General features: G+C 44.5%; 1 protein-coding gene across 1 annotated transcript; it reads right to left on the bottom strand.

The window, feature by feature from the left end:
- Positions 1 to 1,623: 1,623 nt before the first annotated feature.
- LOC120650744 lies at positions 1,624 to 4,019 on the bottom strand. Its single transcript, XM_039927988.1, has 3 exons — positions 3,866 to 4,019; positions 3,639 to 3,755; positions 1,624 to 2,116 (listed from the first exon to the last, which is right to left on the bottom strand). Exons 1-3 carry the CDS (start codon positions 3,884 to 3,886, stop codon positions 2,003 to 2,005), a joined length of 252 nt encoding a protein of 83 aa, XP_039783922.1. The 5' UTR covers positions 3,887 to 4,019; the 3' UTR covers positions 1,624 to 2,002.
- Positions 4,020 to 13,424: the final 9,405 nt, after the last annotated feature.

Below are 13,424 nucleotides of genomic sequence, written 5' to 3'. Positions count from 1 at the left end.
AATTACTTCATGGCAACGGTAGGTCGCTTTGTGTTCACAACTGGAAACAAAGCTGGCTGGGGATGGTTACTCTTACTTCATGGCACTGAACACATTCGAGGACCAGTCCAGAGGTGATCTTGTGGGATTGAACTGTATCTTGAAGGCCAACATCACTGCCATTGGGTCTTCAAATGACGAGTAAAATGCACTCAGGTTCTTTAAACTTTTGGGGCCTTCCTATCTAGATCCTTGAACTATAAAAGTGATTATCTAGGTCCTTGAACTACTGCCTCTGTGCACCAAAGGTCCAAAACTTGCCATGCCAGTGCCCGCATGCGACGTGGACATGCCACGGTGGCAGCCAGAGGGCACCCACGCTGGTCCACACGAGGCGTGCGTCAACCTGGCACATGGCCCGGTGAGCGCGAGCGTGGCGTACGCGAGCGCGCCGCCAGACAGAGCTCGCCTGCGCCCACGCCCGCGGCGGTCCGCCGGAGCTCCCTCATGCGTACCGGCGGCCGGGGCGCAGCTGCCCTCCACGCGCACCCATGGCGGCTAAGGCGGAGCTCCCCCAAAGCGCGCTCGTGCCGTCCGGGCGGAGTTTGCTTGCGCCCACGGCGGATGTGCCGGAGCTCCTCGGCACGCACGCTCGCGGCCGCTGGGCAGAGCTCGCCTGCGCCCGAGCCCGCGACGGCCGGCCGGAGCTCCCCCACGCGCACCGGCGGCCAAGCCAAGCTCCCCCACGCACGCTCGCAGCCTCGCCGTCCTCTTGGACGTCAGGGACCCTACTTCCACTACTCCGGGGATTCCGAGTGGTGGTTTACATGCAACTGTTTGGGCGACTCCTATTCCCTTTCGGTTGCTTCATTGTACGTCGATTTGGGGGGTGCTGGCAATGCTTGCAGCAACTACTCCCATGTTCTCCAGCGGCGTCATGACCAATGGTCTTGTTCTTCGGCTTGTGCGTCCAACAGCTCTACGGTATGTCGATGTTGACATGCTACTCGTTGTGCCATTCAAAAATATTGAAGTTTCTTCGTCAGGAAGGGTGTTGGCTTCAAGTTGCAACCTCGGCGTGCATCTTTTCCTACCTCTGGTGCGGTGGCTGCCCGTCGAGGGGCTCCTCCATTCGCCGGTAACGAAGATATCCGGGAGACTCTTGTATGGACTAATATGTAATTTTCTTTTTACTCAAGGGTATTTGTGTAAGAGTTGCATTGTAAACCTTTACTCTTATATGTGAAATACAATCCCGGTATTCTAAAAAAAAATTCCTCTCAAACAAAAACTTTGAAGTAAGTCGGTCTGAGAAGAGGCTAGGCATAAGTGTGCTTGGAACAATGTGGGTGCGAAATACTCCAGCAAGATGTGCACCCTTGCGTTCACAGACAAGTAACAATATGAGGTCTAAAACTTGAGAAAGTTCTCTCTTTTTTTTTTCATAAGATGAGAAAGCTCTTGTTTACTGCAGATTAAGAACTTTTCCAGCTCAAAACTATACAGAACTTGGAGATAAAATGATGAGAAAGCTGAATTGCCTATTATTATTATATATACTGGTAATCCATGATAATCTGAAATCTTAGCAGTAGCAGTCTACGGGAAAAGTCAGAGACGGAAAAACAGAAATGATCGTGATCAGGGAACAACAGGTAATTGATCATTACATGATATGGATAATTTCCATTTGAATGTTGCAAAGTCAGCAAAGCAGTGTACAGAATTTATTAGTTATTCAACATAATATATGCATAATATTTAGAGGAACCAGGCTTTCCACAGGGTTAGAGCATTGACCATAAGGTAACATCTAGATCCTTGTTCAGGGAACAATGTATGGCAGAATCAACCATATTCAACATAAATAGGTCACTGGGGAAGCTTTTAAAACAAAACATGTTCAACTCCGGGTGCAGAGAAATGTCAAGTACATCAGTTGTGTTTCAGCACAACAATGGCTTGAAAGTCTTGCACTGCCCTGTGCGCCTCCTCACTTTCCATGTTCAAAATGGTGCTTGAATCACCATCCACGAGAGCTAAGGTATACAACAAGTCGCCCGAGAGTCTCATCCACCGCCTTGTTCCATACATGAGCCAACTCAGTCGAGCTTCTTCTACTAGTGATTTCACCAGGCTGTGTAACACAAAGATTGAGGCAGTCAGAATAGCTTCATCATGAGACAGAAAAACTGACACAGGTAACAGGAAAGATTCAGAAAAAGTTTGGACAAAACAATTTTCATTTGTTCTGTCTAATGAAGTACATGAAAGGGGACAATTTTTCTTACTCCTCAAAATATGGTGATCCATATGTCCTCACAAAAAACATTACACATCCATGATAATACTGTCCAGCTTTATATTCTGATGCTGTTTCTAGCTATCATTTCCACTTGAAATACAGTTCAAACACACATCTTTCACAATTCGGAAATATTATTTAACCTAGGGAACATGCTCAATGTCAGAGGTGCGATATGTAGAGCCCATTTTCTCATCAACTTCACTACGAATTTTGCAAGATTTGTATCTTGATATGTAAGAAAACTGAGGGGATAGCAATTCCATTTCTTCAAAAAGGCACCATACGTTGAATTTGAATAGATCGCAATGGTTCCTCGTCCAACGAATATATGTAATACATGGGATAACCATTTAATACTTGGATGTGTTTTGACTTTTGACCTCTTGTACGAGATCATGCAGAAATTATAGCAGTGTTCACACAGTAGTTTGATAGTTTCAGACTCCATAACTCTTTTGAGGTTTTGCTTTTGTATCATGTAATGTTACTGGTTTCGGAACATGCAGATGTTAATCCCTCAAGCGCCAATGTTTCGGAAACAGAATTTGGCATTTTCTAACTTGGAGGTTTCTCATAATTTTTTAATGCCATGAATACCACACTAAGCTACAATCTCTATTAGTGAAGCAGCAACAGGAACATCGATCCAGACAACACGAATTTGATGAAAAATACAACAAAACTAAGGAGGGAATAAAAGCTTCATAAATTCCTGAGCTTAGCCTATGTTCATTTCCATCATGATTTGTAAAGTTGCCATAAGCATATTTGACCTTTGACATCTCTTATAATATAATGTCAATCATTACAAACCCAATAGCACATTAAAAGTGTTTGACATGCAAATCTAGTGATATAACTTTTTAGCACTAAACTTACAAATAATTTGATCAACTATTGGTCAAAACTTAGGAAATTTGACTTTTTCTAACAAAAATATACTGTATAGAAATGAATGGTGGAATTTGATCAACCATTATTGAGCTTGCAATGTCAACCCTTCTACTGTGGTGAGGAATGAACTACCTTGAATATCGAATCGTAATGGTTGCAGTTGCAGCAATCCATTCGCTTAGTGCATTACTGAAGGAATTGCACTACCGTCATAGAAAGATAGAGGATTCTTCAAACTAAACATCTGTTTTAATTGGAACCTGTGCGATTATAACCTGCCTATTGCCAATTTGCCATGCTAGTGGCGGTAAAAGGTCACAACACAAACAAAAGATCACAAATTTCCGATGGTCACTAGAAGTCTGTCATGGTTGAACGGAAAAGTAAGCCATGAACCGCAACAATAGTTCAGAAAGCAGACATTTGCTAGGTTCGGGGGAAGCAACCATATGCCGACCTGGTAGGAGTAAGGAGACCCGTCAGCTTCGGCGAGGGAACGGTAGATGGCGCGGCGCTGGTGGAGGACGAAGCCACCCATGGAGACGGAGCCCAGGGCGAACCCGAGGAGGCGCTCCTGCGCGTAGATCCAGACCCAACCAACAAGAAAACGAACCGAATCAGCCACAACAATCAAACAGGATCCTGTCGATTTCTCGGTGCTTAAAGGGGTTTAGGCTGGGTTGCCTGCGCGAAGATGCTGATCATGGCGGTGACGGTGGCGCGCCGCCGGCGAGACGCGAGATTGGGCGTGTAGGCTTCTTTTCCCCTTCCTTCCGGCTACGGTGCGTTGGGCGGCGAGCCGGTGCTGCGGTTGGTTAGTTGGTAGGCTCCGAGAATGGCGTTTTTTTATTTTTATATTTTTGAAAAACATTTTTTACAGAAATATATTTTCAATTTCACAATTTACAGTTTTATACCACTACCGCTCGGCAGGGGGGCGGCAGGGACTTATATGTAAATAAAAAAATTTAATTGTGCGGAAGCCCTTGGCGGGAGCCTGCCGCCCCCCTACCGGGCGGCAGGGGGGCGGCAGGCTCCCCCATCCGCAGAATGGGCCATTAGATGTGGTTTTAGATATTTTGGATACAAATAAAAAACATTAGTAAAGTATATGAATATGAAAAGTATAAGTTAGCAATTCATACACATACGCAAATGAGAACGAAATAGGTGATGCATGAGAACGAAATAAGTATAACATGACGACATGTCCATAACAAAAATACGGAAACAGCTAGAAGCACCTCCTAACCACCCCGGCCACCCCGGCCATGTCGACCTCTTTTACGCTGAGCGTGGACGTGGTCTGTAGAATAGGTGTGCCGCTCTGGAGGCCATACGTCTCTACCTGGACGTCCGGTGGCCATAGGTGTCTGCAAAGTAGGATCGGCCTGCTGGTTAGGTGTAGAAAATAACCGACTCCAATCTTCGAAGTTCGCCTCAAAGGTATCATGTGTGGGCCCTATACAGTAGCAATTAAGATATCTTAATCATAGTCTTATAAGTCATATATTTGGGTACATATTCATCATACGTACCTGGTGGTGGTGGATACGAAGAATGACCCATATCAGGAAGCTGGTGGTGCGATCCTGTAAACCGTTCAAATTATTTCAAATATTCATAGCACATGATAAATTCGGGCTACAGATTTGGTATTTACCTTGCGTTCCTTTTGCTGTCGCCGTAGGGTAATACGAAGAAGGTCCAGCATCATATAACTGTTGTGATCCTATATGTAAATACAAAAGGAATTAGACTTCATACCACAATTAATTGAAATTAAGATATTGACTGTATGTCTACCGAAAGGTTGTGGTGGTGCCTGTGTTGGTTGAAATGACATCCCTGCAGCTGGTGCCATGGTACTAAACTGAGTCCCTCCGTGAGGTTGGTAAGGTGGGTGTGCATCACCTGTATGGATTGAGAATTAATTGTTGGCTTCAAAGTAGGAAGTTAGTAAGTATCCTCACGTACCTGGATAATGCTGCTGAGACCAATAAGGTGCTTGGGAAGACTGCTGCTGTGTGGGACCACAAGGAAACGAGGTCGAGGCTTGAGACGAACCGTACGAGTCATCGTACGATGTCTGACTACCAAAGGCTTCAAGCATGGAATGGGCTCTTTGTGAAACTCGGGTCCAGGCCGACTCTTGCTCATTCCTATCCATCATAGATCCCGCTCGAATCCTCATCAAATTCGCCCTGGCATCTATGTCCATCAACTTGCACATTTCAAACTGCAAGCAAGAAAAAGAAAGACATTAACACTGTAATCCAAAGTATTTGAAAAGCGATGATGAAAGGATCTTAAGATGCCTAGAGGGGGGTGAACAGGCAATCTGTAATTCAAAACACTTACAAAAATGTCAGACGCAGACTATCCCGGATACTCCGGGTATACGCCCGGATACTCCGGGTTTGGTGGTCCGGAGTATCCGGAGCTATATCCGGAGTCTCCGGGTTTGAAGGACCTGAAACGAAACTGCAAGAATCTCTGTAAGAAAAGTAGATCAAGCTAAAGAATGAGTACCAGGGGTTCCTTAAGGTTGATATCCAACAAACAAAGTTCATTAGAAACTCGAGAGTGAGTAGATCGAGCTCAAACCCTAGAAATGAAGTCTCACAAGCAAATGACAATGAAACCAAGTAAACTAACACAAAGGAGACAAGGATTTGTTTCCCGAAGTTCACACCCGAAGGTGCTACGTCTCCGTTGAGGAAGGATTCAAGAGACGGTGCCCAAGAACCCCTATGCTCCTCTTCCAAGGGCGAGATTAGCTCTCAAGCCCAAGGTTACTTACTATGGATTCCTCGGCGAGGAATGGAGATTACAAACTTCTTGTGCAGCTCACAATCTTGGTTGAGCAATCACAAGCACGCCTAGCCGTCTAGGAGCACAAGGCTCCAAGAGTAACAAACTTGAATCCGTGAGCTTGACCAAAACCAAGTGCTCAAGAGATGGAAATGAGGCTCACTAGCACTAATCCTTGCTCTTGCTTTCTTCTCACTCAAATCCCTCAAGGGAATCACTCAAGAATGGAGAAGGGAGAGTGAGAGAGTTCTTTTTGGCTTAGGTTTGAGTTCTGTTCGTCAAAGTGGCAAGAGGAGAGGGCTGAAGGGGTATGGAGGGGGTATTTATAGTCTTCAGCCCAAAAATAGCCGTTGGGCGAAAGGGTACCCGGAGACTCCGGGTATATGCCCGGAGACTCCGGGAAACCCTGATTTTTCAGCCCGGAAACAGCACCCGGACACTCCGGGCAATGGGGTCCGGAGTATCCGGCCCTATACCCGGAGTATCCGGATAAGGCAGGGAGAAACTTCGGTTTATGACTCTTTTGAGTTGTTTTGTGGCTCACAATCATTTGTATAGGTTCTCTTGAGCACAAGATCTAAGTCGAAACCCTTGAACCAAGTCCCTCTTGATAGTACGACGTTCCTATACTCAAATTTCAAATTCAAAATCTAATTTCTTGAGTAAACTTGAACTCCGCTTTTTCATTTCCTTTTTGAGGGTCGTATATCGTCACTTGATTCACCTATACTTGTTCACCACCTGCACACATGCTCAATTACACGATTAAATGCACATGTGTTTTATCATTAACCACCAAAACCCACTTAGGGGCCTAGATCACTTTCAATCTCCCCCTTTTTGGTGATTGATGACAACCCACATGTAACTCATTTGATAATTATAAAGCGATAAACATCTAACATATAAGACCTCCCCCTAAATGTATGCCATGAACTTTGAATTTTAGTTTTGACTTGACATGTCAACAATTGGCATATTTATCGAGAGAAACACAAAAGCTCTTATAAGTTTTACAGTGGGGTGAACAGGTGAGTGCCAAGAATATGTGTGATGCATATGACATGTTATCCACTCAATAAAATGTGTATCTGTCAGCTAGACCCGGAGACTCCGGGTATAAGTCCGGAGACTCCGGTCATGATATCCGGAGAATCCGGCCTATAGCCTGGAGAATCCGGCCTTTCTGAACTAGAACACAGAAAAACAGAAAACAGATAATCCACAGCTCAAATATGACACATACTAGCAGAAATTCCTTAGAAATAACTCAAGTTCGACAGCTAAGCACAGAGTAACACACAATACAAAGGTTCTCACACCACATAGTCCTTACAAATGATCAAGAGAGTTTAAAACGGAATGGAAACGACATGAGTACGATACAAACGCGACACATGCCCAAATGAGTACATAAATGGCATTTTCAGTCCCCCTTTGTCATCAAGTGCCAAAAAGGGAATGAAAAGAAGCATGAAGTTCATCTACTCATTATCTTCATCTTGAGCGGCATCCTCGGAGGTATCCTCATCTTCATCGGAGTCGGGGTGCTCACGATAGCCTATGGGCTCATCTTGTTCGGTCTCCTCTTCCTCATCAAAGATCTCTTGGCCACTTGGAGGAGCACGGCGGGGAGAAGAAGAAGCACGTCGACGAGGAGAACGGGGTTGACGACGAGCACGTGGAAGTGGAGCATGAGTAGCGGCAATAGAAGCCTCATCGGCGGCACCCCACTCAGCAAATGGATCATCAAAATCCGGGAGCTCGCGGTGAGGATCCAAAGGAAGTCCCAAATGACCCCGAATCTCATTGATGGACCTTGTGTTCTCATGCACATCTTTTGCAATATTCCTACACATCCCAAATAAGCTGCGGAGGGCCCTCTTCACAAAGGAGTCATGATGACGGTGACGAGACGATGAAGAGGCACTCACAGAAGATGGAGCAGGATCATGTCTTGGGTTCCTTGTTGCACCTGCATGAGCTGGAGGAGGAGGAGGTGGTGCATCACCTGAGAGGGCACGCAAGTGAAGAGGCTCATGCTTAACTGTCTTTAGAAATGTGACCTTGGTCACCCTCTCTATCATATACATGATGTAAGGTGCAGCAGGAAGGGACTTCTTGGCCTCAATCATAGTCCTTCTTAGCTCATTCCAAATGAAGTCCATAATGCAAAACGGTCTACCACTTGGCAAAGTCCGGGCTAGAAGATTCACTGCATAGTATCTAAGTGCCACAGGATCACCATCCTTTGCATCAATGGTTGCTCTAAAGAATTGATTCATTGCATAGTAAACCGGCAAGAGATGGTTTGCCTTTCCTTCTTGAGCACAATAAGGATTGTAGAACAAGGTGGGTACTTGATATGTCTTGAGTTGCTCCTCAACATGAATGGGATCTCTCTTCTCATCCTTAGTGCCAAGTCCAAGAATCCTAGAGAAGGTCATGTAATCCACTCCATATTTTGCTCCTTCGGTGGTCCAATAGAATGCAATCTCATTTTCATCATAATATAAAGAAGAATGAAATTGAGCAAGGATCTCCTCATTCCAATCATAGCGAAAACCCATAATATCATAGAGACCCATCTCCTTGCACTTTTCCATAGCCTCATTGAAGAATGGATCCTTCATATTCTCATAATATTTCCAATCCACATACTTGCAATGAACAATGGGAGCACGAGACTTACACATCACAACAGAAGAATAGAAGTCTTCGTGAAGCTTGCACCAAAAGCGCCGCTCAAGACCTTCACTCTTGTCATATCTGTAAACTTTCTCTTTGCGTGCCTCCCTAAGTGCCACATCTTGCTTGTAATAGTTTCTTTCCATCTCTACTGTGAAGCCAAGCACTATCACAGGTCGATGAAGCATTGGAATGTTAGGATAAGTGCGCTGCCCGGGAGGATACTCAACTACCAAGCGAGGGGGGGTCTTAGGACATATGTCATGAGCAATACCCTTGCTTGTCGGAGTCGGACGGGATGGAGGAGCCGCGGCTCGGCTTTGCAAAATGTAAGGAGCTTTTTGGCTCCTTAGAACTGCTCCCAGCGGGTTCCTTCCCGGCACGATGACGTGGACGCAACTCCCTTGGAGGATTTCGAGGAGCATCTTCCCTTTGAGTGTGAGGATCATGACGCCTCTTTTGTCTTCTTTGTTCCGCATCCTCCAAGGATTCACCAGCACGTGGCCTCACCATGCCTAAGTATAGAAAGGAATGATCAAGACCAAGGTCGATAGAAATTGGAGGAAAAAGACGTGTTTGTGGTGTCCAAGTCCGGAGCTCCGGTTATATCCCCGGAGACTCCGACCCAGAGGGTCCGGAGTATCCGGGTGTATATCCGGAGTATCCAGACATGTGCACCTGAAACCCTAAGTTTCAAAAATCTAAGGATTTGACCAGGGGATTTGAATGAAACTTGAGCCAAAGGTTTCTACACATGCTATGAAGAGATCTCCTAAAGATTTTTCAAAGAAACCTACGACATTGGGAGATCGGGCGATCCGAAGTTCAAAAGTACCTTTGAGACCGTTGAGAGCGCGGGAACTTCAAATCCAAGACTTCCCCGGAGTTTCCGGAGGGGAGGAGAGTCTTCCTTCAAAGATTTACGAGTTCTTGAAGCTTGGAAGAGTGGAATCGCCCCTAGGGCGTGAGTGGGAGAGTAGAGAGAAGAGGGGGCGGCGGCTGTGGTAAAAAGAATGAAATGAACCGTTTTCCCAACCCTCCCCGCGGTATATATAGTAAATTTCAAATATCCGGAGTATCCGGCCTCAGGGCCGGAGTATCCGGATAGTCCGGAGTTTCCGGGCCCTGGGCCGGAGACTCCGGCTCCCCCTGAGACTGAGCAGAGAGAAGTTCAAAAGAACTTGATCTAGATGGATTTGGTAAAGATAGATTTTGTAGATCTAATGGTGTGAGAGAGATCACTCAACTTGAGATCAGCCAATATTCAATCAAGGAGAACAATGATCTCAAGTGAGCAAAAAGAATAGCCAAACTTTTCACAAAACAAAGGTCACACAATTTGAAAGTTTTCAAGATTCTTAATCTATGATCACACAAGTGTATGCAGTAATTCAAGCTAGGTTACGAGAATCCAAGATGTTTAGTTCACTTCTCAAAGCACAAAACCTTGACTCATCTAGAGACTTAGTAAAGATATCGGCAAGTTGCCCGTCGGTGCTTACATGTTGTAAAGCAATATCTCCCTTAGCCTCATGATCCCTTAAGAAGTGATGACGAATATCTATGTGCTTTGTTCGGGAGTGTTGTACCGGGTTGTTTGCTAACTTGATTGCACTCTCATTGTCACAAAATAGAGGAATTGCATCAAAATGACAACCAAAGTCACTCAACATTTGTCTCATCCACAAGAGTTGTGCACAACACGCACCGGCGGCAACATATTCGGCCTCCGCCGTGGACAAGGCAACCGAATTTTGCTTCTTAGAGCTCCAAGCTACTAAGGACCGGCCAAGGAATTGACAAGTCCCCGTAGTGCTCTTTCGATCCACTTTGCAACCGGCATAATCCGAATTGGAATAGCCAAGTAAATCGAAAGATGAGCCCTTGGGATACCATAAACCAATGTTAAGAGTGAAAACTAAATATCTTAGGATTCTCTTAACCGCCATCAAATGACATTCTTTCGGATTAGCTTGAAATCTTGCACACATGCACACACTAAGCATAATATCGGGCATAGATGCACAAAGGTAAAGAAGGGATCCAATCATGGAGCGATATACCTTTTGATCCACGGCCTTGCCATCTTCATTAAGATCGAGATGTCCATTGGTTGGCATGGGAGTTTTGATGGGCTTGGCATTTTCCATATCAAACTTCTTGAGCATATCATTGGTGTACTTGGTTTGACTAATGAAAGTGCCATCCTTGAGTTGCTTGATTTGAAATCCGAGGAAGAAGGTCAACTCACCCATCATAGACATCTCAAATCTCTTTGTCATAATCCTACTAAAATCATCGCACCAAGTTTTGTTAGTAGAGCCAAATATAATGTCATCGACATATATTTGGCACACAAAGATATCTTTATCAACTTTGCGAGTGAAAAGAGTAGGATCGGCTTTGCCTATTTCAAAGCCTTTCCTTAAGAGAAAGTCATTAAGGCATTCATACCATGCTCTAGGGGCTTGCTTGAGCCCATAAAGCGCCTTATGGAGCAAGTAGACGTGATTTGGGAATTTTGGATCTTCAAAGCCCGGTGGTTGCTCAACATATACCAATTCGGAGATTGGTCCAATAAGGAAAGCACTCTTCACGTCCATTTGATATAGCTTGAAATCATGGTGAGTAGCATAGGCAAGTAAAATACGAATTGACTCAAGCCTAGCTACGGGTTCATACGTCTCACCAAAATCCAAACCTTCGATTTGTGTGTAGCCTTGAGCAACCAACCTTGCTTTGTTTCTTGTTACCACGCCATGTTCATCTTGTTTGTTTCGAAAGACCCATTTGGTTCCAATGATATTTTGCTTGGGTCTTTCTACTAAGGACCAGACTTCATTCCGAGTGAAGTTGTTCAATTCCTCTTGCATAGCCATCACCCAATCCGGATCATCCAATGCTTCTTCCATCTTAAGAGGTTCCAAGGAAGAAACAAACGAGTAATGTTCACAAAAAGTAGCCAAACGAGATCGAGTGGTTACCCCTTTACTTATACTTCCAAGGATATTATCCACGGGATGATCCTTTTGAATTATGTGATGAACTCTTGGATGTGGAATGGAGGATTGATGTTGGATTGGTTCAGCATCTCTACCATCTTGAGACTGATCTTGATGTTGGATTGATGCCTCAGCTTGAGTATCCCGGATACTCCGGTCTAGAGTCCGGATACTCCGGTCTGGGTGTCCGGAGTCTCCGGCTTCATATCCGGAGTTTCCGGGTTTTGCAGCGGATGTAGAGGTAGATGGCCCTTGAAACATCAACACATTATCATCGTCATTGTCCACTTGTTCTTGAGGTTTTATTTCACCAATCGCCAACTTCTTGATAGCTTGACTTGATGATTCTTCCATTCCTACAACATTATCAACTTGCTCCCCTTGAGAGCCATTAGATTCATCAAATGTCACGTCACACGCTATTTCAACACAACCAGAGGTTTTGTTGAAAACACGATAGCCATGAGCATTTGAGGCATAACCAAGAAGAAAACCTTCATCAACTTTAGGTGCAAACTTAGAGTTCTTGGGCTTCTTGTTAAGAATGAAGCACTTACTTCCAAAAACTCTAAAGTAAGACACATTAGGCTTTTTACCAAGTAGGAGCTTGTATGCCGTCTTGTTCAAGATCTTGTGAAGATATAGGCGGTTGATTGCATGACATGCCGTGTTGATTGCTTCCGCCCAAAATTGATCCGAGATCTTGTACTCATCAAGCATTGTTCTAGCGGCCTCGATGAGAGTTCTATTTTTCCTCTCAACAATTCCATTTTGTTGAGGAGTGTATGGAACCGAAAATTCATGACCAATGCCCTCTTCATCTAGAAACTCTTCTACATTAGTGTTCTTGAATTCGGTGCCGTTGTCACTTTTCACTTTCTTGATCTTAGTCTCAAATTCATTTGGAGCTCTTTTTGCAAACTTCTTGAAGGTCTCTTGCACTACATTTTTGTCATGCAAAAAGAATACCCAAGTGAAACGAGAATAATCATCAACAATAACAAGACCATATTTGTTACCACCAATGCTAATGTACGCCACCGGGCCAAAGAGATCCATATGTAGAAGTTCAAATGGCTTGACGGTGGTGACGATGCTCTTTGATGGATGTGGAACATCAACTTTCTTCCCGGCTTGGCATGCACTACATACACGATCTTTCTCAAAAGAAACATTTGTTAGTCCTAGAATGTGATCCCCCTTTAGAAGCTTGTTGAGATTTCTCATCCCAACATGAGCTAGTCGGCGATGCCATAACCAACCCAAGCTAGACTTTGCTATCAAGCAAGCATCAAGTTGAGTCCTCTCTTGAGAAAAATCCACAAGATAGAGCTTTCCCTTGAGCACCCCCTTGAAAGCAACGGAGTCATCGCTTCTTCTAATGACGGTTACACCCTCGTTAGTGAACAAACAATTGAAGCCCGAATAACAAAGTTGTGAGATGGACAACAAATTGTAACCAAGTGACTCAACTAAAAGAACTTTTGAGAGAGTGAACTTTGAGTTTAGATTAATCTTACCGGTGCCAAGCACTCTTCCCTTTTGATTTCCCGCAAAAGTAACGAAATGATCTCCACTTGATGCGGTTATTGTTTCAAACATACTCCTTTCTCCGGTCATATGATTTGTGCAACCACTATCAATCACCCAAGTTGATCCACCGGAGGAGTATCCCTACAAAACAAAGTTACTCTTTTCTTTTAGATACCCAACAATACTTGGGTCCTTTAATGTTAGTC

This window comes from Panicum virgatum, chromosome 9K (genome assembly GCF_016808335.1).
Source record: "Panicum virgatum strain AP13 chromosome 9K, P.virgatum_v5, whole genome shotgun sequence".
Lineage (NCBI taxonomy): Eukaryota > Viridiplantae > Streptophyta > Magnoliopsida > Poales > Poaceae > Panicum > Panicum virgatum.
This window is presented reverse-complemented; position numbering and strand designations above follow the sequence as displayed.